Here is a 26612-nt window from a genome sequence, read left to right on the forward strand (position 1 = left end):
CCACAGCAATGTGGTTGACTCTTACCTGCCCTCTGGGCAATTAGGAATGAGCAATAAATGCTGACCCAGCCAACAATTCATTCAAATGATTTTTTTTAAAAGGATGCAGTGAAATTACACACTCACGCTCAACAGAGAAACACAACCCATACACTGTATACTGCTCCATCACGGGGTATAGACATCACATTGCAACTCTGCATTCCCGAGAATGCATGCTTGCTTCTCCAGCTGGGAGATGCATTCACAATAAATGCAACCTTTTCCATTTGACTCAGATAGAATGATTTTGTTTTTAAAATATGTCTTACATCACCTTAAGACTCACTGGAGTCCGAAAAACGAATTTCATGGATTTTGTTTTTGACTAACCTATTTGCATCATCACTCACAAGACCAGATACAAACATGGTTGGATCTGCACAGGTCAGACATTAAAACCTGCATTTCAAATCTAAAGTCAAGAAACCTGGCTGAAACTTAGCTGGAGTGTCACAATGAAAGGGACAGAATTTCAAAACCTTTACAGAGCACAGGCTACCTACCTTCTGTATGTTTCTTGCAAGGGTAAAAGGAATAGTGCATTTTGAAGTGTCAAGTCAGAGTGAAGCATGCAACCATTAAATGCAGGTCTGAGATTTCGCACAATTTCATAGAACATTGCTAGCACGGTATTTGGCATTCGTTCTGATCCTGTTGAAGTTGGTTTGGTGGCACATGGGATGTATATGGAGAGAGTTGTCCTCTAGCCCACTTAAAAAACAAGAACCAAAAGCAGAACAAGAGTGTATAGCCCCTCAAGCTGCCCCACAAACCATTGTAAATGTGGGAGATACTTCCTTTCACCTGTACCTTCATGTCACTCCCTGTATTCCTGAATCTCTGTTTGATGAACAATCTTCAATACATTCAACCATGGTGCATCCATAGTCTTCTAGGGTAGAGAATGACAAACATTTTTGTTTAAATCCCAGTCCCTAGACATTTAGATCCATACCACCCCCTCCACAAAACCCGTCCTAAATTCCCTGGCCAAGAAAAGCATTAGCACCTACCCTGTCACGCCCCTTCAAAACTTTGCAACTTTAAGATCATCTCTCCTTCTTCTAAGCTCCCAAGAGAATGTACATTCAATTTACTCAGCCACTCAATATTCGATATTCCTTCCATTCCAGGGACCAATCAGGAGAACCTTCACTTTATATAGCAGGAATGTCCTTTCTTAAACAAGGAGACCAAAGCTGTGCACGGTCATCAGGTGTAGCTTCATAGAACTCTGTCCAATAAGAGTCATAGAATTGGAGAAAGACGTTCTTATATTTGTACAGAAATTCATTAAACTACAAGAACAGATGTAGGCCATTCAGCCCACTATCTGATCTGCCATTCAATACCATCATGGTTGATCCAGTAATTCTCAATTCCACTTTGATGGATGTGGAAGGCTCCTTTGGGACCTTGGATGAAGGTGAGGGGGGAGGTGTGGGCGTAGGTTCTGCAATTCCTGTGGTGGCGGGGTGGGTGCCAGGATGGGAAGGTGAGTTGTTGGGGGCATGGACCTGACCAGGTAGTCATGGAGGGAACAGTCTTTGCGGAAAGCGGATAGGGGTGGGGAGGGAAATATATCCCTGGTGGTGGGGTCCGTTTGGAAGTGGTGGAAATGTCGGTGGACGATATGGTTAATGGAAAGGTTGGTGGGGTGGAAGGTGAGGACCAGGGGGGTTCTGTCCTTGTTATGGTTAGAGGGGTAGGATTTGAGGGCAGAGGTTTAGGGGTGAGAGGGGAAAGATATAAAAGAGACCTAAGGGGCAATCTTTTCACGCAGAGGGTGGTACGTGTATGGAATGAGCTGCCAGAGGATGTGGTGGACGTTGGTACAATTGCAACATTTAGGAGGCATTTAGATGGGTATATGAATAGGAAGGGTTTGGAGGGATATAGCAGGTGGGACTAGAGTGGGTTGGGATATCTGGTCGGCATGGACAGGTTGGACCGAAGGGTCTGTTTCCATGCTGTACAGATCTATGACTCTATGACTTTAGGTGCGGGATGTGGATGAGATGCATTGGAGGGCATCTTCAACCATGTGAGAAGCAAAATTGCGGTCTCTAAAGAAGAAGGCCATCTGGTGCGTTCTGTGGTGGAACTGGTCCTCCTGGGAGCAGATACGGTGGAGGCGGAGGAATTGGGAATACGGGAAGGCATTTTTGCAGGAGGTAGGGTGGGAAGAGGTGTAATCCGGGTAGCTGTGGGAGTTGGTGGAGTTTGTAAAAAATGTCAGTGTCAAGTCGGTCATCAGTAAATGGAGATGGAGAGGTCCAGGAAGGGGAGGGAGGTATCAGAGATAGTCCAGGTGAATTTAAGGTCGGGGTGGAATGTATTGGTGAAGTTGATGAACTGTTCAACCTCCTCGCGGGAGCGCGAGGTGGCACAAAAGCAGTCATCAATGTAGTGGAGGAAGAGGTGGGGAGTGGTGTGGTGTAACTACAGAAGATGGACTGTTCTATGTAGCCAACAAAGAGATAGGCATAGCTGGGGCCCATGCCTATCCCTTTGGCCTGGAGGAAGTGGGAGGATTCGAAGGAGAAATTGTTAAGGGTGAGGACCAGTTCAGCCAAACGAATGAGAGTGTCAGTGGAGGGGTAGTGGTGGTGGTGGGGGGGGGGGGGGTCGGGAGAGGCAGAAACGGAGGGCTTGGAGGCCCTGGTCATGGTGGATGGAGGTGTAGAGGGATTGGATATCCATGGTGAAGATGAGGCTTTGGGGGCCGGGGAAACGGAAGTCTTGGAGGAGGTGGAGTGCGTGGGTGGTGTCTCGAACGTATGTGGGAAGTTTCTGGATTGGCGGGGGGGGTGGGGTGGGAGAATAGGACTGTATCAAGGAATGTGGAGATGAGTTCAGTGGGGCAAGAGCAGGCGGAGACAATTGCTCGGTTGAGGTGGTCAGGCTTGTGGATCTTGGGAAGGAGGTAGAACCAGGCAGTGCGGGGTTCCCGTACAATGAGGTTGGAAGCTGTGGGTGGGAGATCTCCTGAGATGATGAGGTTGTGTGTGGTCTGGGAGATGATGGTTTGGTGATGGGGGGTGGGGTCATGGTCGAGGGGGCGGTAGGAGGTGGTGTCTTCAAGTTGGTGTCTGGTTTCAGCGGTGTCGAGGTCAGTGCGCCAAACTACCACTGCACCCCCTTAATCCGCTGGTTTGATGGCAAGGTTGGGGTTGGAGCAGAGGGATTGGAGGGTTACGTGTTGTGAGGGTGAGAGGTAGGAGTGGGGGAGGGGAGTAGACAGTTTGAGGCGGTTAATGTCTCGGCAGCAGTTGGAAATGAAGAGGTTGAGGGCAGGTAATAGGCCAGCATGGGGTGTTCAGGTGAATGGAATGTGTTGGAGGCGAGTGAAGGGGTCCTCAGAAGAAGGGCGGGAGTCCTAATTGTAAAAGTAAGCTCGGAGGCAGAGGAAGAAGTGTTCGATGTCATGATGTTTATTAAATTTATTGATGCGTGGACGGAGGGGGATAAAGGTAAGGCCTTTTGGAAGGAGGTGGATAAAGGTAAAAGTAAGGTGTAGCAGAGAATTCCATAGACTCAGCACTCCCTGGGTGAAGCTACATTGCCTCCTCTCAGTCCTAAATGATCTTCTCTGTGTCCTCAGACTGTGACCCTGGTTCTGGACTCGCCAGTCCTGTGGTTGCTTGGTCTAGTCCTTTTAGAATTTCCTATGTTTCTATGAGACTCCCCCTGCATTCTTCGACACTCCAATGAATATAGTCCTACACCATTCATCATTCAGTCCTGTCATCAAAAGGATCAATCAATCAGTCTGGCAAACCCTTGCTGCACTCCCTCCATGGTCAGAAGTCCTTGCTCAGATAAGGAGTCCAAACTTCACACACCAGGTAAGGTCTCACCAAGACCCTATACAATGGCAGTTTGCATTCCTGCTCCTGTAATTGAATCCTTTTGCTATGGAGGCCAACATCCCATTTGCTTTCCTCACTGCCAGCTCCCCCTGCATCCTTACTTTCAGTCGAAAGTGTAGTACTGGAAAAGCACAGCAGGTCAGGCAGCAGCCGCGGAGCAAGAAATTTGACATTTCGGACAAAAGCCCTTCATCAGAAATGAAGCTATGAGCTGAGGGTGTAGTGAGACAAATGAGAGGGGGGGGGGCTGGAGTTGGGTGGGGGTGCAGGGGGTGAAGGTAGCTGAGAGTAGGATGGAGCAGATAGGTGAGAAGGAAGATGGACAGGTAGGACAGGTCATGAGAGCGTTGCCGGGTTGGAACTGGGATAAGGTGGGGGGAAGGGAAATGAGGAAGCTGGTGAAATCCACATTGTTACCATGGGGTTGGAGGGTCCCGCGGCAGAAGGTGAGGCGTTCTTCTTCCATGCGTTGGATGTTAAGGGACAGCGATGGAGGAGGCCCAGGACCTGCATGGGGCGGTGGGATTGGTTGGTGCGGGTGTCCCAGAGAGCTCTGTCTCCCCAGTAAGTAGACGTTCTGTCTCCCCAATGTAGAGGAGACCGTATTGGGAGCAACAGAAAATGACAGGTGTGGAAATGCAGGTAAAACTTTGATGGATGTGGAAGGCTCCTTTGGGGCCTTGGGCAGAGATAAGAGGGGAGATGTGGGTGCAAGTCTTGCAATTCCTGCAATGGCAGGGGAAGGTGCTGGGAGGGGATGCTGGGTTGGTGCGGGGCATGGACCTGACAAGGGAGTCACGGAGGGAATGATGTACGAGGCACAAGGACACCCAAGGTCTCACTGCATCTCCTTCTTCCCCAATCTATCACCTCCCAAATAATAATGTGCCTTCCTGCTTTTGCTAACAAAGTTGATCGATTCACATTCATCACATGCCATACATGCCCAAATCACACTAAGATCTCTTACCCCTCCTCCCACCAGCTTTATGTCGTCAGAGTCATACAGCATGATGACAGACCCTTTGGTCCAACTCATCTATGCTAACCTGGTTTCCTAACCTGAACTGGTCCCATTTGCCTGTGTTTGATTTGCTTTGTTTTATTTATTCTCACATGTATTTATTATAAATAAATAGTTGCTTAGCGTTGCCATTCTCTAGCATCATCTTAAAACACAGAAAATAAACAAAGCAAAACACAGGATATAGATCCACAAAACTGAAACAGTGAAGCTCATTTTATGGTCTTCTTTCAATAATGTTAAGTGTTCTTTGGAACAGCTCCCTCTTCTAGCTCAGCCATAGACCTGGACCTTGTTCCCCCAATGCCTCGAGTCCCTGCTGCAACCAACGCTCGATACCTTTCCTTGTGTCCGTCCAAATATATTTGAAATGTTTTAATTGTACTTCCAACCACCACTTCCTCTGCAGCTCGTTCTGTACATGCAGCACCCTCTGTGTGAAAAAGCACAGTTCAGGTCATAAGACCATAAGACATAGGAGTGGAAGTAAGACCATTCGGCCCATCGAGTCCACTCCGCCATTCAATCATGGCTGATGGGCATTTCAACTCCACTTACCAGCGTTCTCCCCGTAGCCCTTAATTCCTCGAGACAACAAGAATCTGTCAATCTCGGCCTTGAAGACATTTAGCGTCCCGGCCTCCACTGCACTCCGTGGCAATGAATTCCACAGGCCCACCACTCTCTGGCTGAAGAAATGTCTCCACATTTCTGTTCTGAATTGACCCCCTCTAATTCTAAATCTGTGTCCACGGGTCCTAGTCTCCTCGCCTAATGGAAACAATTTCCTAGCGTCCACCCTTTCCAAGCCATGTATTATCTTGTACGTCTCTATTAAGTCTCCCCTTAATCTTCTAAACTCCAATGAATACAATCCCAGGATCCTCAGCCATTCCTCATATGTTAGACCAACCATTCCAGGGATCATCCGTGTGAATCTCCGCTGGACACGTTCCAGTGCCAGTATGTCCTTCCTGAGGTGTGGGGACCAAACCTGGGCACAGTACTCCAGGTACTAACCAGAGTTAACCAGAGCCTAACCAGAGGCTTTATAAAGTCTCAGTAGCACATCTCTGATTTTATATTCCAACCCTCTTGAGATAAGAGACAACATTGAATTTGCTTTCTTAATCACGGACTCAACTTGCATGTTTACCTTTAGAGAATCCTCAACTAGCACTCCCAGATCCCTTTGTACTTTGGCTTTACTAATTTTCTCACCATTTAGAAAGTAGTCTATGTTTTTATTCTTTTTGCCAAAGTGCAAGACCTCGCACTTGCTCACGGTAAATTCCATCAGCCATTTCCTGGACCACTCTCCCAACCTGTCTAGATCCTTCTGTAGCCTCCCCACTTCCTCAGTACTACCTGCCTGTCCACCTAACTTCGTATCATCGGCAAACTTCGCTAGAATGCCCCCAGTCCCCTCATCCAGATCATTAATATATAATGCGAATAGCTGTGGCCCCAACACTGAACCCTGCGGGACACCGCTCGTCACCTGCTGCCATTCTGAAAAAGAACCTTTTATCCCAACTCTCTGCCTTCTGTCAGACAGCCAATCCTCAATCCATCCCAGCAGCTCACCTCGAACACCATGGGCCCTCACCTTGCTCATCAGACTCCCGAGTGGCACCTTATCGAAGGCCTTTTGAAAGTCTAGATAGACCACATCCACTGGGTTTCCCTGGTCTAACCTACTTGTCACCTCTTCAAAGAATTCCAACAGGTTTGTCAGGCATGACCTCCCCTTTTAAATCCCTTTTAAATCTTTCCCCTCTCACCTTAAATCTGTGTCCTTTAGTTTTGAATTCTCCCACCCAGAGAAAAGACCTTGTCTATTCACCCTACCAGAGCCCCTCACCATTTTATAAACCTCGATAAGGTCAGCCCTCAGCTTCCTATGCTCAAGGGACAAAAGTCACAGCATATCCAATAACTCCTTATAACTTAAACCCTCCAGTCTCGGTGACATCCTTGTAAATTGTTTTGCACCCTTTCCAGTTTAATAACATCCTTCCTATAGCAGGGCAACCAGAATTGTGTGCAATACTCCAAATGTGGCCTTACCAATGTCTGTTACAGCCACAACATGATGTCCCACCTCCTTTACTCAATGCTTTGACCAAACAGGCAGACAACTAGTGATCCACACTCGAACAACAAACAGCCGCTGAATGCCTTGACCAGCTGTCCCCAGTAGCCATACACACAGATGACAAGGACCATAAATTTGACTGGGACAACACAACGATCATAGGACAAGCTAAACAGAAGACAGCCAGAGAATTTCTAGAAGGATGACACTCATCCATGGACTCCATCAACAAACATATTGACCTGGACCCATAGTACTGGCACGGCGATGAACAACTGGAACCAGCAACCAGAAGCAGAGGAACAAAACCAAATAAATTCCAACTGACACAGTACAGGAGGCTTCACAGTGCTGAGAATGTCAACAAGATAGGGGACGAAATGTCTGCAAACCAAATTCCCAGCTTGGCGAACATACCCGTAACTACAGCAACCGGCACCCGAGCTAGAAATCTTTACACAAAGCTTGAGCTTTGACCAATGAAGGTAAGCATGCCAAATGCTTTCTACACCCCCTGTACCTGCAACTCCACTTTCAAGGAACTATGCATCTGAACCCTGAGGTGTCTCTGTTCAACAACACTCCCCAGGGCCCTACTATTCACAGTGCAAGTCCTGCCTTAATTTGTCTTAACAAAATGTTATCTACAAGCTTGCACATTACAAGGAGCTATACTTACACACATAAGTATGCTGGCATTCTGTCTGACACTACTGGAGTTAAAACTAAAAATCACACAACACCAGGTTATTGTCCAACAGGTTTATTTGGAAACATTAGCTTTCGGGTGGTTGTGGGAAGAAGCAGCACTTTGAAAGCTAGTGTTTTCAAATAACCTGTTGGACTATAACCTGGTGTTGTGTGATTATTAACTTTGTTCACCCCAGTTCCAAATCTAAATTCTAAATCTAAATCTTCTAAATCTATGACAGTCCAACACCAGCACCTCCAAATCTGAGTTAAGACTGACAATATTCAGGGGCTGAATATTATTTCATGGTAATGTAACTGCATTAGGAATCTTGAGGTCCAGGCTAATGCTTTGGGGACACAGGTTTTAATTCCAGCACAGCCACTGATTGAATTGAAATACCACTCGTGAAAAAGAATAAAGGACTGAAATTGTGAGGTCACATTTGGAATATTGAGTATAATTCTAGTCACCCTTCTATTGGAAGGTTGTTGTTAAACCAAGGAGGGTGCAGAAATGATTTAGTCCTTTTCCTAGAATGAGGCTGGCCAAAGCGAGAGGACATTGGTTTAAGGTGAAAGGTCAAACATTTAAAAAGGACCCGAGGGATAACTTTTTCATTCAAAGCGTGGTGCGTGTATGGAACGAGCTGCCAGAGGAAGTGGAGGCTGGTACAATTACAACATTTAAAAGGCATCTGGATGGGTACATGAATGGGAAGGGTTTCAAGGGATATGGGTCAAATGGGACGAGGTCAGATTGGGATGTCTGATTAGCACAGACAAGTTGAACTCAAGAGTGTGTTTCCATGCTGTATGACATTTATGACTATGTAGATGTCACTGGCTAAGCCAGCATTTATTGATGATCCCTAATTGCCCAGAGGGCAGTTAAGAGTCAACCACATTACTGTGGGTCTGGAGTCACTTGTAGGCCAGACCAAGTAAGGACAGCAGTTTTCGGTCTTAAGGACATTAACGAATCAGATGTATTTTTCTGACAATCAATTCATGGCCATAATTAGACTCTTGATTCCAGAAGTTTTTTTTAAATTGAATTCAGTTTCACTATCTGCCATGGCAGGATTTGAGCACAGACCTCCTGAACAATACCATTAGGCTGTCACTTCCCTACTTGCCAGGTTGACAGTAGTGACTGGAGTTCCATCAAACACAATTTGGTTTGCCTTTGTCATGTTCCACATTTCACATGTTACTGCACGCCCTGCTATTCTCAGCATAATTTTGAGAAGTTAGCAGCAGCACAGTGAGATATCCTTCCTCAGCTCATGGCCGTGTCACTGAGGATCCATTGGTACAGTCAGAAGAGAAACTAATGATTGCAGTCAAAGTGAAGGCCCCTCTACAGATGGTGGGAGCATTGGGCATGAACAGGAAGGCACAGACAAAATTCAGGCACAGTCACTGCCCAGGGTCCTCCTTTGCCTCCAAACAGGCCATCTCAAAAGCTTTCCAGTGGCAAACCCTTTGGTGCTGACAAATCTAAACTTGGAGGAGTAAAGTTTCCAAATAGCCCTCAGCTGTCAAGCAAACAAAAATGTGTGGGAACTTTTTTGAAGATAAACCAAATGCATTTGCCTTAATAGGATAGTTAACTACAGAATGTAGCTGAAAGTATGTTGGGTGTATTTCCCTTTGCCCTCATTCCACATTTTATTAGAAACCTTTGACCAAAAATCTAATGTCTTTGAGAATGTTTCACAGTCAAATTACCTCAATCTTTACAGTTCAGATCACATACACAGACAATTGAGGTTTAATGGTCATAGAGTCATACAGCACAGAAATAGGCCCTTTGGTCCAACCAGTCAATATGCCAACCATAATCCAAAACAAAACTGTTCCCACCTGCCCCCGCTTGGTCCATACCCCTCCAAACATTTTTTATTCATTACTTATCAAAATGTATTTTAGATATTGTAGCTGTACCCTCTGGAAGTTCATTCCATGTACAAACCACATCGCATAAAAAAGAAATTGCCCCTCATTTCTCAAGTAAAATCTTTCTTCTCTCACATTAACCAAAAGAAATTATTGTAAAGTCAGGTATTAGGGCATAGTGAGACTTGATGTGCTGGGGGGAAAAAAAATGTCAACAGGGCTTTGAAAGAATTCAAATCCTTTGTCCAATCTCCCATTCCTTCTGATCTGCATTTGTTTATCGAAATTGGAAATAGAGGAGCCTTGTGTTAGCTTGAAAAGTTGTAGCCTCCAAGCGAGCACAGTCAGAAAAAACAAACAGCTTTTGTTTGAATATTTCAAAAACAAACACACAAACAACAGTGGTGAGATGCACAGAGGGGTAGGACAAGCCAGACAGCAGGTAAATGCAGAATGCAGAATTCAATTAGGAACTAATTCCTTTCGTTGCACAAGACTGACAGGCAATGGGTTCAGGAACAGGTTTGTGAAATGAAAACGAACATTTGTCGAACACCAACATTTAAGAAGTGTATCAATTCTCTACAAGGAGCCAGGTATTCTTTGGTGTAAAGAAAAATGCTTTCCAATATTTTCTCTCAAAATATCAAACCTTACCTTCCAATTTGATACAGTGCATAAATGACAACAGTTTTGCATATTTAATACTGTCTTTTATCTTTGACCTGAAACATATGGTAACCATCTGTGGAGGTACCAGCAGCAGCCTGCCTGTAAATTAGCAGCTGTTTCGAAAGGACAATATCATCATCAATTTTCGTTCTAACTGACAGCTGAGTTGGCACAATACAGAACAGGTTCCAGGTAGAGATCTTTTGTCCTGACACATTTTTTAAGCTCTTAAAAATGTGTTGCTGGAAAAGCGCAGCAGGTCAGGCAGCATCAAAGGAACAGGAGAATCGATGTTTTGGGCATAAGCCCTTCTTCAGGAATGAAGAAGGGTTTATGCCCGAAACGTCGATTCTCCTGTTCCTTTGATGCTGCCTGAGATGCTGCGCTTTTCCAGCAACACATTTTTAAGCTCTGATCTCCAGCATCTGCAGTCCTCACTTTCTCACAGTTTTTAAGTTGTGGATTATTGTAATTGCCTATTTGTACTGTTCTGATTCCTCTGCAAGAGACAAGAGCAGCAATTGTTTCTGTCATACTTTTCTTGTCTGTGGGGGTTCCAAAGCAAGGCCAAGTGTAAATAACAGCTGTTGTGAGGAATAATATCATCAATTTTCCTTCTCATGGACAGTGTAGGGCCTGTTAGCAGCAGATTTCAGGTAGATACTCTTTGTGCTTGACTAGTTTCCTTTCAGGATTACGGTCAGCATGGATAATTTGAACCATAGTGCCTGTTTCCGTGCTGTGGGACTCTGACTCTATAATCAATGCTGAGATTGAAGGGTGGTTTTAAAAAGGCTCCACCATTTCAGACAGAGATGAGGAGCAATCCCCTCACTCACTCGTAGGGTGATGAACCTTTGGAATTCTCAGTTCGAGAGAACCGTGAACATTCAGTCATTGAGCAGCTTCAAGTTTGGGAATGACAGACATTTTGAATAAAAGGAGATGGAATCAAGGGAGAGAGTGGAGTTGAAGTCAAAAGTCAGGCAGGATCTTATTGATTGATAGAGAAGGTGCAACAGGCACATTGTCATGCCCTGCTCCTGTATCTTATACTCCTATTTTGAACTCTATAAAACATTCTGTATGAGATTTAAGTGCAAACTGTTTTTATAGTAATGTCAAAGGCTATTCCGACTGAGGACAGAACCTCATGGCTAATAGTCACTTTTAAAGTGTCGGGAAATACACAGAGCGGTAACACAACAAGCAGACAGTCTACGAGCTGAGGGACACATGTTGACCAAGGCAACTCCCCAATTTTTCTTTAAGCAATGTGCTACAATCTTTACATTCACACATGATGGTGAACGGGGCATTGCTTCTGTATCAGACCCAGGGCGAACGCAGGAAGAATGTACTCACTGACAGGGTCATGATGTAAGGATACAGGGTCAGTCATTGGAGGACTGAGATGAGACAAATGTCTTCACCCAGAGAGTGGGGAGACTGTAGAATTCTTTGCCACAGAAAGCGGTAGAAGCCAAAACACTGAACATTATCAAGAGAGAGTTAAATATAATTCTCAGGGCTAAAGGAACCAAGGGATATGGAGAGAAAGTGGGAACTGGGCACTGAGTTGAATGGTCTGTCGCAATCATGACGGAGCAGGCTTTAAGGGCTGAATGGCCTCCTCCTGTTCCTATTTTCTATGCTTCTATGTTTCAAAAGAATCCACTTCTGACAGTTCAGCTTTCCCTCAGTACAAAGTATTGACTTAGATCAAAACTCAAAGATTGTGCAATGGCATAGAACCATTAACCCGTTGACTCCGAGGCAAGAATGAGACTAAATGAAGTCAAAACTCTCTAAACTTAATCATGATTAAGAACAACATGTTTAGCTTGGCTCTAATCATAGGAATGTTCATAACAGCATGGATTTAGAGCTTAATGTACAAGTCTCATTCAATCCAGGCACACAGTTTGTACAGATACCCAACCCTACCCTGCTTCATGGAAGGTACAAACTAAAAGATAAGCAGTTCAATTTGAGGAGACTTCCAAAGCAAGAGGGGAAATGCCCTGAGTTCCGGAGAACTATAGGGCTGCATGGTAACTTCAGCCAATTCAGGAGCTGGTTAGCTCAGTTGGCTGGATGACTGGTTTGTGATGCAAAGTGATGCTAATATTGTGAGTTCACTTCCTATTCCAGCAGAGTTAAAAAATCACACAACACCAGGTTATAGTCCAACAGGTTTAATTGGAAGCACACTAGCTTTCGGAGTGACGCTCCTTCATCAGGTGGTAGTGGAGGGCTCGATCGTAACACAGAATTTATAGCAAAAATTTGCAGTGTGACGTAACTGAAATTATACATTGAAAAATTGATTGTCTGTTAAGCCTTTCATCTGTTAGAATACAGTGATAGTTTCACTTCTTTCATGTGTAAATCATAAAACCTTTTTTTTAAAGTTGCATTCTCGGGTTAGCTGTTAACAATGGTGATAGCTAGACAATATGTTGAAGGTGTTAGCCCCCTGTGTTCTCTGTCTATGCCACGACGTTTAGATTGATTCTAATCTAAAAAGTGAGATAACAGAGTTTTACATAAATTCATGCAGTTTTTGAGCTCAGAGTTCTACATGAATGCATGCAGTTTTTGAGCAAAATACAATGTAACTCTGCAAGTACAAATTCACCCCACAAAATATTTGTGAGCATGTGGGTCTTTGTCTGTCTGTGTGTGTCTGTCTGTCTTGGGTGGGCGTTGTGAGTGTGAGAAAATGTCTGTGTGTGCGTGTGTGTGTAGTGTGTGCAGAGTGTCTTAAGTCTGTGAGGGGGTGCATGTGGGAGTGTGTGTGTCTATAAGGGTGTGTGTGGGGGTCTGTGTGTACCTGTGTCCATGTGAATGAGAGTGCGTGTGTAGGAATGTCTGCGTGTGTGTGTAGTGCAATGGTGATCACCTGTAATGTGGCATGAACCCAAGGTCCTGGTTGAGGCCCTCCCTATGGGTACCAAACTTAGCTACAGCCTCTGCTCGGCCACTTTCCTCTGCTGCCTGTCCCGAAGTCCACCTTGGAGGATGGTCACCTGAATGTCTGAGGCTGAATGTCCTGGACCACTGAAGTGTTCCCCAACTGGGAGGGAACCCTTCAGTCTGTTGATTGTTGTGCGGTGCCCATTCATCCGTTGTCATAGCCTTTGCTCGGTTTCCCCAATGTAACATGCCTCCAGGCATCCTTGCCTACAACGTATAAGATAGACAACGTTGGCTGAGTCACATGAGTACCTGCCATGTACAAGGTGGGAGGTGTTCCCACACGTAATAGTGGTATCTATGTCCACAATCTGACACATCTTGCAGTGTCCACCGTGACAGGGTTGTATGGAGTTGTCCTGAGAGCCGGGCAGTTTGCTACGAACAATGATCTGTTGGAGGTTTGGCGGTTGTTTAAAGGCAAGTAGTGGAGGTGTGGGGAAGGTCTTGGTGAGGTGCTCATCCTCATTGATAATGTGTTGCAGGTCACGAAGAACATGGCGTAATATTTCAGCCCCTGGGAAGTACTGAACAACGAAGGGTACCCTGTCAGTTGCAGCACATGTCTGTCTCCTGAGGAGGTCATTACGGTTCATTGCCGTGGCACGTCAGATCTGGCGGTCGATGAGTTGAGCATCGTACCCCGTTCTTGTGAAGGCATCCTTGAGTACTTCCAGGTATCCGTCACGTTCCTCCTCATCTGAGCAGATCCGGTGTATGCATAGGGCTTGTCCATAGGGAATGGCTGCTTTAATATGTTTTGGGTGGAAGCTGGAGAAGTGTAGCATTGTGAGATTGTCTGTGGGTTTGCGGTAGAGTGTGGTGCTGAGGTGTCCATCCTTGATGGAGACGCATGTGTCCAAGAATGAGACAGACAGTCGACAGTAGTCCATGGTGAGTTTGATGGTGGGATGAAACTTGTTGATGTCACTGTGTAGTTTATCAGTGACTCCTCGCCATGGGTCCAGAGGAAGAAAATGTCGTCAATGTACCTCGTGTACAATGTTGGTTGGAGGTCCTGCATAGAGAAGAAGTCTTGTTTGAACCTGTGCATGAAAATGTTGTCATTTTGCGGTGCAAATTTGGTCTCCATGGCTGTTCCATGTGTCTGGATGAAGAACTGGTTGTCAAAGGTGAAGACGTTGTGATCGAGGATAAAGTGGATGAGCTGTAGGATGGTGTTTGGAGATTGGCAGTTGTTGGTGTTGAGTACTGAGGCTGTTGCCGCGATGCCATCGTTGTGGGGGATGCTGGTGTACAGTGCGGAAATGTCCATTGTGACGAGGAATGTTCCCGGTTCGACTGGTCCGTGGGTGCTGAGTTTCTGTAAGAAATCCATAGTGTTGCAACAGAAGCTGGCGATCCCCCGTACAATAGGTTTCAAGATGCCTTCAACATAGCCGGAGAGATTCTCACATAGGGTCCCATTGCCCGACACAATGGGGTGGCCCGGTGTGTTGGCTTTGTGTACCTTTGGAAGGCAGTAGAAGTCGCCTACACGAGAAGTACGTGTGATGAGGGTGCGTAGGGAACTCTGAAGGACTGGATCCAAAGTTCTGATCAGTATGTTTAATTCTCAGGTGTGTTCTTTAGTCGGATCAGCTGGTAGTTGCCTGAAGTGTTCCTGGTTGTTCAGTTGTCAGTACATTTCCTTGCAGTAATCTGTTCTATTCTGAATGACAATGGCTCCTCCTTTATCTGCTGGTTTGATGACAATGTCGTGATTGGTTTTGAGAGCCTGGGTGGCATTGCGTTGTGAACGGGTGATGTTTTACTCTACCTTGTGGGTGCAGCTGATGAATCTGGCATTTATATATTTCCTGACAGTTTGAGCATCCATGTCAAGCCCTGGGCAGTGGCCCTCCGGTGGGGTCCATGTTGACACCTTCTTTGGTCACTCCTCTACAGATCCCTGTGACGACTGTTCCAGTTTCTCAGTGAGATCACTTGAAAGAATTCCCGGAGTCTCATTCGTCTGATGAACTCTTCTGTGTCTGTGTCCATGGTGGGGCAGAAGTTGAGACCCCTACTCAGGATTTCAATCTCTTCCGGTCGAAGGGTGTGGTCCAATAAGTTGACAATAGACTTCCCCACAGTGATAATGTTGTCTACTGTGGTTCCAGGACGGGCTTTGCTATTACTGGTGAGAATGCCAAGTTTCTCCAGTTTTTTGTTCTTGGTGTGCATGTACGTGGTGTAGTTTTGTCGCCTTGTCTGTTTGGCATATTCCAGCAGAGGTACTATAAAGATCCTGCCTTCTGAGGTGTAGTGAGCCTTATGTTTAATGCATCACCAGGTGTCTCTCTCTCAGAGAGGAGCCTTTGGTACTCTGGGACTATGGTAAATGAAAATCCCCTCCACAGCCATTTTACTGCCTGATAGCCTCTGAATCATGTTCATGCTGTTGGGAATGGCGATCAACTATCCTCTACCCCATACAGCCTACCATTTGTCACCATTAAATTCAGCCTCACATTCCCATAATTTAAAAAAAGGTGTCTTGCCATAATGATCAATAACAGCTTGCAGTTGGTTCCCCTCCGTATTCCCAACTCTTTCACTCCTCTCTCATGCATTTGGACAAAGATCCAGTCGGATTTGATCACTGCACCTCAGGAGGGAGATACTGACAGAGACAGAGCTGCGCAGGATCACCAGTTCAATACTAGGACCACAACAAGATTTGAGAATCAATTGCATTGACAAGATTTGTACTCTCTTAAGGACAGAAGACGGAGGGATGAATGAAAAGATTTGATAAGGTGAAGAGAGAAACAACTCCCTCTGGCGAGAGAGTGGAACGCAAGGGACGTGAATTTTCAAGTTACTGCAGGGAATCTCATGGGAACATCGGAACCCCTACACAAAGCTAAGACACTGAAACTAGAGTGAAAAAAAGAGGAATGGGTGTATTTCTGTTCTTCATTTGTTCACAGGATGTGAAAATCATTGTCTGGGCAAACTTTTATTGTTCAACGCTAGTTGCTCAAAGTATAGAGTCAACTATGTTGCTGTAGATCTGCAGTTTCCAGGTCAGGACTTCACTCCTCTGATGGGTCTTTGTGAGCCAGATGGGTTTTTACAACAATTAACAGTGGTTGCATGGTCATGATTAAACTGCATTTGTATTGAATGCAAATTACACCACCTACCATAGGTATTGGCCCGACATCCCCAGAACATTAAGCCTAGCATTCGGATTAGTCGCCCAGTAACATTACCACTACATTTACCTCTTCGCCTCCAGGTCAGGAAACCTTAAGTCAAGAGCACAAGATAATAAAATCGTGGTAAATGGATGCAAGAGTCAGATCATGTTTAATCTCATTGAAAGGCAGAACAGGTTCGAGGGGCTGAATGGCCTCTTCTTGTGCTCTCTCAAGCCTCTTGAGCTTCAAGAGGTTCAAATTCCATGGATAACATAGTCAAAGTTTTAATTAATAATTTAGCAAACATACTGTAGAACAATCAACATTAAGATGACAAAAGACAACTTGCTGTTTGATTGAGGAACCAGCAATTGTCAAGCCTGCATCACTGGGTCACCATTTGGTAGTGCGATAATTTATCACATTTGTCGCTTATTCTTCATTTGGGCTCCGAAGCCCAATCTTAATGCAGCTATTCAGTGAACAGTTGACATTTTCAGACAGCTCTGTACAAAAGCCAGTCCATGTTTCTTCAAAATACGAACAGAGTTGGCTAAGTGCCAGTGAAGATAACTGGATTGGAAACTAACACATTGTTGTCTGTACCAACAAAAACAAAGCAAAGAAAGGTTGGCAGCACCTGGTAACATTTTCAATTTTTTTTTCAAATTTATCAACATACATATATGTTGTACAATTTCACATCATAATGGATTCAAGTCAAGGGTAGGGACTAACATTGAAGTGGTTTCACAAGAATCCACTATCTCGTGGAGCAGTTCAAACAATTAATTTAGAGTCAGTGGCATAATGCTAATTTCTCTGGGCTCATCATCCAATGGCACAGGCTGATGCTCTGAGAACACGGGTTCAAATCCCATTCTGACAACTGGCGGAATTTAAATTCAATTAATAAAATTCTGAAATTGAAAGCTAGTGACAGTGACTATCATGAAACTACCATCAATTGTTGTAAAAAAATGCAAGGTCAGCAATGCCCCTGGAAAAAAGGAAGAAATTGTTTGTTTTTAACCTGGGCTGGCCTACACGTGACTCCATACCCACAGAGGCGTGGCTGCCTCTTAACTGCCACCCTTATCAAGGGCTATTAAGGATGGATAACAAAGTGTTGTCCTTATCAGTGCCACTCACATCCCATGATAAAATCAAAGACTGGGAAGATGCTTAAGTGCTTAAAGGAGAAAAAGTGAGAATGATTTTTTTTATTGGCTGATGAGATCAGAGATACGAAGATTGTGTGGGGATAAATAGGATGTAAATAATCAGCTGTGACCTTGAATGATAGAGCATATTCGAGGGGCTGAATAACCTATCTCTGTTTTTGTGTTTCAACAACAGTGAAGGAGCACAATACCATCCAAGGGAAAGCAGCCTACCAGACTGAAAATCTTCAACATTTACTCCCTCCCACATCAATGGAGAGTATTGGGTACCATCTACAAGACACCCAGCAACAACTCACCAAGACTCCTTCAACAATACCTCCCAAATCCATGACTCTCAGTCTAAAAAGGACAAGCAGTGGAGGTGCCGGTGTTGGACTGGAGTGGACAAAGTCAGAAGTCACAGGACACCAGGTTATAATCCAACAGGTTTATTTGAACCTGACGAAGGAGCAGTGATCCGAAAGCTTGTGATTTAAAATAAACCAGTTGGACCATAACTTGGTATCTTGTGACTTCTGCACTTAAAAAGGACATGGGCAGCAAAAAATGTGGGAATCCCACTTACAAGTTCCCCTTCAAAACTCACAATTTGGAATTATTTTCACAGATTCTTCACAGTTGCTAGGTAAAGGTCCTGAAGCTAATAGCACTGTGGATGTACCTGCACCATTGGACTGTTGTAAGTGTACCCACCCTTTAAAGGGTGATATGTGCCGTATGCTGTGACTCTGCCTGTCGGTCTGTAAGTCGCTCACACAGAAAATAATTGGTTTTTTACGATGCATGCTTCACAACCTGCAATGTGTTTCAAATACAATAATACACAGAGTTAACCAATCCCTAATGATCAATCACTTTCAGACTATTCTAATTATGGTTCGGCGGGCCTGGTCGCTCAGTGGTTAGCACTGCTACATCATAGTGCCAGGGACCTAGGTTTGAATCCAGCCTCGGATGACCATCTGTGTAGAGTTTGCACGTTCTCCCTGTGTCTGTGTGAATTTCCTCCGGGTGCTCCAGTTTCCTCCCACAATCCAAAGATGTGCAGGTTAGGTGGATAAGCCATGCTAAATTGCCCATAGTGTTCAGGGACGTGTAGGTTTAGTCAGGGATAAATATAGAGTGATTTGGTAGGGGAATGGGTCTGCGTGGGTTACTATTTGGAGGAGAAAGTGAGGGCTGGAGATCAGAGTGGAGAGTGTGTTGCTGGAAAAGCACAGCAGGTCAGGCAGCATCCAAGGAGCAGGAGAATCGACCTTGAAAGCATAAGCTCTTCATCAGGAATTTTTACTCTTATCCTTTGGAGGTAAGTGTGGATTTGTTGGGCCGAATGGCCTGTTTCCACACTATAGGGATTCTGTGAATGCAAACAACCTTCTTATCAAGGGCAATTAGGAATGGGCAATAAAGAGTTTGCGACATCCATGTCCACATGAATAATTAAAGAAAATAAGAGAAAATGTGATGAACCCCACTTCAGAATTATTTTGTAGGTTAAGCAGTCATTCAATGATGCAAGCAGAAACTTGTAAGATTTGCAACCAGAATCACATCTTCCTCAGCAAGGCTGGTTGTCATGGACACACTACCGCAGAGCAGTGAAAAGCAAAAGCAGTATCCAAACGGTAAAGAGGGCAGAAATATGATTAATTCAAAAACTTTATAAATAGTGTTTCAGAGACTAAGTCAAGCTACCTGTTCAGTAGCAGCCGTATGTACCAACTACAAGATGTACTGCACAAATTCTCCAAGGCTCTTAAGATAGCACCTTTCATACCCATGACCATCTAGAAGGACTAGGACAGCAGATACATGGGAACACCAACATCTGCAAGTTCCCCTCCAAGCTACTCACCATCCTGACTTGGAAATACATCACCATTCCTTTACAGTCACTGGGCATAAGATTAGATTAGATTCCCTACAGTGTGGAAACAGGCCCTTTGGCCCAACCAGTCCACACTGACTGTCCAAAGACTAACCCACCCAGACTAATGCACCTAACGCTATGGGCAATTTAGCATGGCCAATTCACCTGACCTGCACATCTTTGGATTGTGGGAGGAAACCAGAGCACCCGGAGGAAATCTTCGAGTAAAAAATGAGGTCTGGAGATGCTGGAGATCACAGCTGCAAATGTGTTGCTGGTCAAAGCACAGCAGGCCAGGCAGCATCTCAGGAATAGAGAATTCGACATTTCGAGCATAAGCCCTTCATCATTCCTGATGTCACCCATAAATACCAGAGCTACCCTCTTAGCAGCATAATGGGTCTACCTACACAAAATGAAATGCAGCAATTGAAGACACTACCACCACCTTCTTGAGGGCAATTAGGGATGGGCAACAAATGCTAGTCCAGCCCGGGATGCCCACATCCCTGGAGTGTATTTTTGAAAAAGCCTTCTTTTGTTAGGGTGGCTCAATGGTTAGTACTGCTGTCTCACAGATACAGGCACCCAGGTTCAATTCCACCCTCAGATGACTGTCTGTGTGGAGTTTCCACATTGTCCGTATATCTGCAGGAGTTTCCTTTGGGTGCTCCGGTTTCCTCCCACAGGCCAAAGATGTGTAGGTTAGGTAGATTAGCCATGCTCAATTACCTGTAATGTCCAGCAACGTGTGGGTTAGGTGGATTGGCCATGCTAAATTACCCATAATGTCTAGGGGATACATAGGTTAGGTGGATTGGCCATGGGAAATGCAGGGTTACAGGGACAGGATGGGGTCTGGGTGGAATGTTCTTCAGAGGATTGGTGTGAAATCTATAGGCTAAATGGCATGCTTCCACACTATAGGGATTCTTTGATTATTAAAGAAAAATCTATGTGGTACGTATGCTAAAGCACTTACTTGCAACTGGTTTTTCAGTTTAGTTAAACAGCAATTTTGAAATGACTCAGACAGGACCAGCAGTCCTCTTGCACATTTCTAAGATGCTCCTATTGTTAAGTCAGTGGTGCCACATCCAGACAGCTCACACCCAGTTGCTGATGAAACAGCGCTGAGGTGCAAGATCAAACCAACATGCTTTCTCACCAACCGTCATCTTTAGCAGGAGTGTGCACACTTCCCACACTGCCTCCCCCAACTCATTAGCATTTTCTATTTTTGAGTGCACCAAGTTTATAAGAGACATGGGTAAGCAATTGCACAATACTGAAAACAAATAATTTCCCAACTGTCCTGCTGCTGCAAAACACAGGAAAATGTAATGACAACAGATAAATTGTTTCTGTTCCAGAACTCATTTCACAATTTCCAATTACATTACTTTGGATAATAATATTTCTGTTGATTATCCAAATGGTAAACAGAGTGTTAAAATGAGAGAACAGTCACAGGAATATTTGTAATAATTGCCATGAAATATTATGACATGTGGAACAACCATAGCTTTAATCAACTAGCTATCAAGAACTCAACAGGGTAATACTGGTATTTTAATACATCTTTGCTCTGTATTGTAATTGAAGTGTGTAAATAGACTTCAGAGTCCCACTGTAAGGTAGCTGTACGGCTCAAATAAATGAGCATGGATCCTATTGCCTACCTTAAACAGCCCATGTCTACTGCTTTGTTGACCGAGCCATAAACCGATTCCTGGTTTGAGATTGGTCTGTGGAGGATCAATGATACGTTCATAAATCCTGTGGAAAAGAGGACATATATTTTGCTCAGTTCGAAAGTCAGCAAAAGATTCAAACAAAATACCTTATAACACTTTAACTCTCCCTCCCACTCCACCGAGGAAATGCAGGTCCTTGGACTCCTCCACCGGCAGAACACAACTACACGACGGCTGGAGGAGGAGCGCCTCATCTTCCGCCTGGGAACCCTCCAACCACAAGGTATGAATTCAGATTTCTCCAGCTTCCTCATTTCCCCTCCCCCCACCTTGTCTCAGTCGGTTCCCTCAACTCAGCACCGCCCTCCTAACCTGCAATCCTCTTCCTGACCTCTCCGCCCCCACCCCACTCCGGCCTATCACCCTCACCTTGACCTCCTTCCACCTATCCCACCTCCATCGCCCCTCCCCCTAGTCCCTCCTCCCTACCTTTTATCTTAGCCTGCTTGGCTCTCTCTCTCTTATTCCTGATGAAGGGCTTATGCTCGAAACGTCGAATTCTCCATTCCTGAGATGCTGCCTGGCCTGCTGTGCTTTGACCAGCAACACATTTGCAGCTGTGATCTCCAGCATCTGCAGACCTCATTTTTTACCTTATAACAATAGATGATTGAGTCATCAATATTCCACCTGAACAAGTGAATGACAGGGCAAATACTTCTTCTAGCATTTCAATTGTGGTGTTCAGTATGGAGCTGTCATCTTTTCAATCAATCCATCTTAAAACTCTGTACGTTTTTCACAACTATCATCCTTCACCCAGCCTGTAGGTGAGTAGATGATAGGATTCTTTCACAACTTTGAGACTTTCATCGGGTTAAAACTTTTGAGTAAATCACTTCCACAGGTTTCAAGTGCCATCTCATTTCTTTCAAAATATGAAAGAAGAAAGCAACCTGAAGCCTTTTCCAAGCTGAAATATGTCTACCCTTCTTTATAAAGGATAAAGAATATTGTCCTCATTCATCTTCAGTTGTCAGTTAAGAGACAACAGAGCTAGGACCAAATCAAAAAAGCTAAACTAAACCAATATACTGCAGAAGCTGGAAATCTGAAATTGGAACAAAAGAATGCTAGATATGCTTCACTGACACTCTATCCACCACCTCTATCCTTCACTCCCTCCATCACTGATGCATAATGACAGCAGTGTCACCAATAAGATTCACTGCAGCAACTCACATCATCACCTGCAAGTTCCCCTCCAAGCCATTCACTGTCCCGGTTTGGAAATACAGGTATATCACTGCTCTTACAGTGTTACTCAAAATCCTGGAACTCTCTCCCCGCTACACCCTCAAGGACTATAGCAGTTCAAGAAGGCAGGTCACCACCAGCTAATCCAGGACAATTAGGGATGGATAATAAATGCTGAACCAGCCAGTAATGCCCACATCTCGTGAATGAATGAAAAACCATTCTCATCAGGTCTGGCAGCAGCTTTGGTGTGATAAAGGAAAGTACAATTTCAGGTCAATAACCTTGCAATTGGAATAACCTCAAAATGATAATCCATTGCCACTTTCCAGGACTTGAAGTTTCGCTTTTAGGTTTGGAAAGAGAATTATAATCAACGAAAAGGAAAATTATATTTTGCATCTTTCTGACAAAAGCTTTCAAAAGTACATTTTGTTTAATTGATTTGCAAAATTTAGGTATTGCTGGCAAAGCTAACATTTCTCATTTCATTGAATCCCTACAGCGTGGAAACAGGCCATTTGGCCCATCGAATCCACACTGATCATCCAAAGAGCATCCCACCCAAACCCAACCCCTAACCCTCATTTCCCTAGGTTAACACATTTTGGTCAATTTATAATGGCCAATCCACATAACCTGCACATCTTTGCACTGTGGGAGAAACTGGAGTACTTGGTGGAAACAGACGCAAACACAGGGAGAGTGTGCAAACTCCACACAGATAGTCACCCAAAGCTGGAATCAAACCTGGGTCTCTGGTGCTGTGAAGCAGCAGTGTGAACCACTGAGCCATCATGCCACCCTTGATTCAATGATTTGTGGTGGTGAGTGTCCTTTGTGAATGGTTTAAAAAAGATACACATTTATATACCACCTTTTACAACTTCTGGATACCCCCAAATGCCTTTATGGTGCAGTCATGTTTGCAATACAGGAAACACTACAGTCAGTTTGTGGATGTAACCCTCCGACAAGTGGCAATGTGAAAAAAGGATCAGTAAAAGAAAACAATAAACTGCGCATGCTGTAAATCTGCAATATAAACAGAAATTGTTGGAGAAACTCAGCAGGTCTGGCAACATTTGTGGAGGGAAAGCAGAGATAACATTGCGAGTTCAGATACCGATCTTCAGAACACATTCTTATGATGACCCGAAACGTTGACCCTGCTCTCTTTCCACAGAGGCTGCCAGACCTGTGGAGTTTCTCCGGGATTCTCGGTTCTTGTTTCAGATTTCCAGCACCCATGATAATTTCCTTTGATTTGAGCTATCTCATTCACTAATGTCTTTTAGGGAAGGAGATCTGTCATCCTTACCTAGTCTGGCCAACATGTGACTCCAAACCACAGCAAATGTGGTTGACTCCTAACTGCATTTTGGGTAATGTTGGCCTAGCCAGCAACACCTACCTCCCAAGAAAGAACAAAGGAAACCTTCATTGCATTTTAAAAGAATCTTGGGCTGAACCCTACCAGACCAAAGAACAAGAACTGGAAAGTGAATTGTGAATTAAGAAACAGGGATAGGCTATTCGATGATAGAATTATTTCTTCTTCAGTTAGGCCCAAATGGCAAAAATTGTTTCCATCACCAATGTTAATGGGAGTAAGGGGAGTACGCTGTGGACACCCGAACTAATACTTTTCTCAGTTCCCTAGATACAGCAGTAGTCCCCCCTGGATCGGAAAATTGCACATTTTACAGAAAGGGAATTATTAAAATGGAGAAGTTTCAGAAGCGATTGGCCAGGGTGTTGTGAGAAATGGAAGTTTTGAGTTATAAAGAAAGGCTGGATAGGATGGGACTTCTTTCACTGGAGTATAGGAGGTTAAGAGGTGACCTTATAGTGGTTTACAAAAACGTAACAGGTATAGGTAGGGACTTTTCCCTGGGATGGGGGATTGCAAGACCAGGAGGCATATTTTTAAGGTGAGAGGAGAAAGATTTACACATGAGGAGCATTTTTGTTTACACAGAAGGTGGTTCACATGTGGAATGAACTTCCCGAGAAAGTAGTGGATGTAGGTACAATTACAATCCTTAAAAGACACTTCAAAAAGTACATGAATAGGAATGGTTTGGAGGGATATTGGCCAGAAGCAGGCATGTGAGACTAGTTTAGTTTGGGATTATGCTTGGCATGGATGAGATGGACTGAAGGGACTATTTCTGCACTGGAAGACTCAATGACTCTTTTTTAAGAAGGGCGAAAGAAGAAAACCAGAGAACTACAGATCAGTTAGTCCAACACCTGTGGTGGGAAAACTGCTGGAGTCAACAATCAAGGAGGGGGTAACAGAACACCTTACAAATTTTCAGTTAATCAGGAACAGGCAGCGTGGATTCCATAAGACCATAAGACATAAGAGCAGAAATTAGGCCATTTAATCCAGCGAGTCTGCTCCGCTATTCAATCATGACTGTTAAGTTTCTCAATCCCATTCTCCCATTTTCTCCCCAAAACCTTTGATTCCCTTTACAATCAAGAACTTATCTATATCTGTCTTAAATATACTCAATGACCTGGCCTTTACAGCCTTCTGTGGCAGCGAATTCCTAGATTCCCCACTCTCGGGCTGAAGAAGTTTCTCCTTATCTCCATTCTAAAAGGTCTTCCCTTTCCTCCTAAGGCTGTGCCTTTGGATCCAAGTTTCTCCTACCAAAGGAAACATCTTCCCAACATCAACACTGTCCAGACTGTTCAGTATTCTGTAAGTTTTAACTAGATCCACCCTTATCCTTCTAAACTCCATTAAGTAAAGGCCTGGAGTCTTCAACGTTCCTCATGTTTTAGCTTTTCATTCCTGGGACCACTCTCGCGAATCTCCTTTGAATCTTCTCCAGGGCCAGTGCATCCTTCCTGAGATATGGGGCCCAAAACCACACATAATATTCTGACCAGAGCCTAAAGGAACCTCAGAAGTACATCTCTGCTTTTATATTCAAGTCCTCTCAAAATATATGCCAATATTGCATTTGCCTTCCTAATTACTGACTCAATCTGCAGGCTTCCTTAAGAGAATCCTGGATGAGAACTTCCAAATCTCTTTGCACTTCAGACTTCTGAATTTTTTCCCCCATTTAGAAAACAGTCCATACTTCTATTCTTCATGCCTGACAAAAGGTCATTAATTGTTTTAAAGGTGTGTCTAAAAGGTAGTGGACAGGGAAGTCTACGGGTATTGTAGATATGGATTCCACAATGCATTTGATAAAGTCCCACATAAGAGATTGTAAACTAAGGTAGAATCACGCAGAACTGAGGGCAAATTATTGACTTGGTTGGGGAAATGGTTGAGTGGTTGGTGACAGTGCATCGGGATAATGGGTAAACACTCAAACCGGACAAATGTGACCAACTGTGTCTCTCAGGGATCTATGCTGGGTCCTCAACTATTCACACTGTTTACTAATAACATGGCATAGAAAATCATATTTTCAAATTCAATGATGACACCAAATTAGATAGCACTGTAGACAAAGTGTAGATGATAGCATAGCATTACAAAGGGATACTGATCAACTGAATAAATGGGCAAAACTGTAGCAGATGGAGTTCAATGTAAACAAGTGTGAGGTTCTTGATTTTAGACCAAAAGAGAATAGACTAGGGCACTTTTGATAAGGCATGGAGGTTAAATACAGTAGATATCCAAAGAGACTTGGGGGTTCAGCTGCATGAGTTTTTAAAATGTCACGAACAAATGCAGAATATAATCAAGAAAGCTAATGGGATGCGCGCCTTTATATCTCATGGACTGAAGTACAAAGATGCAGAATTTATGCTGCAGTTATACAAAGCCCTGGTTGGACACCATGGGAAGTCCTATGATCAGATCTGGACACCTTAGGAAGGAGATATTGGCCTTGGAGGAAGTGCAACATAGATTTACAATGATGATACCCGGGCTTCAAGGTTGTGAGGAGTGATTACACAAATACGGCCTGGTTTCTGCAGAATTTAGAAGGTTAAAGGCTGGGACTTCAGCAGTGGAGAAGGAAAGGTCGGCCTCTCTCAGTTATCTTCCTTTATTTCTTATTTTGTTTTAAGTTAATGTGAATGGCACCGATGCAAGGGGACGGTACACACGTTTCACTGTACTTGAGATGAAATACACATGACAATAAATGATTCAATTGAATTTGATCTGATCGAAGTCTTCCACAT

General features: G+C 44.2%; 1 protein-coding gene across 3 annotated transcripts in view; it reads right to left on the reverse strand.

Annotated features, from left to right (window-relative positions):
- LOC132824275 (protein kinase C-binding protein NELL1-like) overlaps nucleotides 1–26612 on the reverse strand; it is a 994503-nt gene that overhangs the window by 917097 nt on the left and 50794 nt on the right. For all 3 annotated transcript variants that reach the window (XM_060838612.1, XM_060838613.1, XM_060838611.1), the window contains exon 5: nucleotides 21168–21264. In XM_060838612.1, the coding sequence (XP_060694595.1) occupies nucleotides 21168–21264 (97 nt within the window). The remainder of the gene's footprint in view (nucleotides 1–21167; nucleotides 21265–26612) is intronic.

The sequence above is a fragment of the Hemiscyllium ocellatum genome, chromosome 18 (genome assembly GCF_020745735.1).
Source record: "Hemiscyllium ocellatum isolate sHemOce1 chromosome 18, sHemOce1.pat.X.cur, whole genome shotgun sequence".
Lineage (NCBI taxonomy): Eukaryota > Metazoa > Chordata > Chondrichthyes > Orectolobiformes > Hemiscylliidae > Hemiscyllium > Hemiscyllium ocellatum.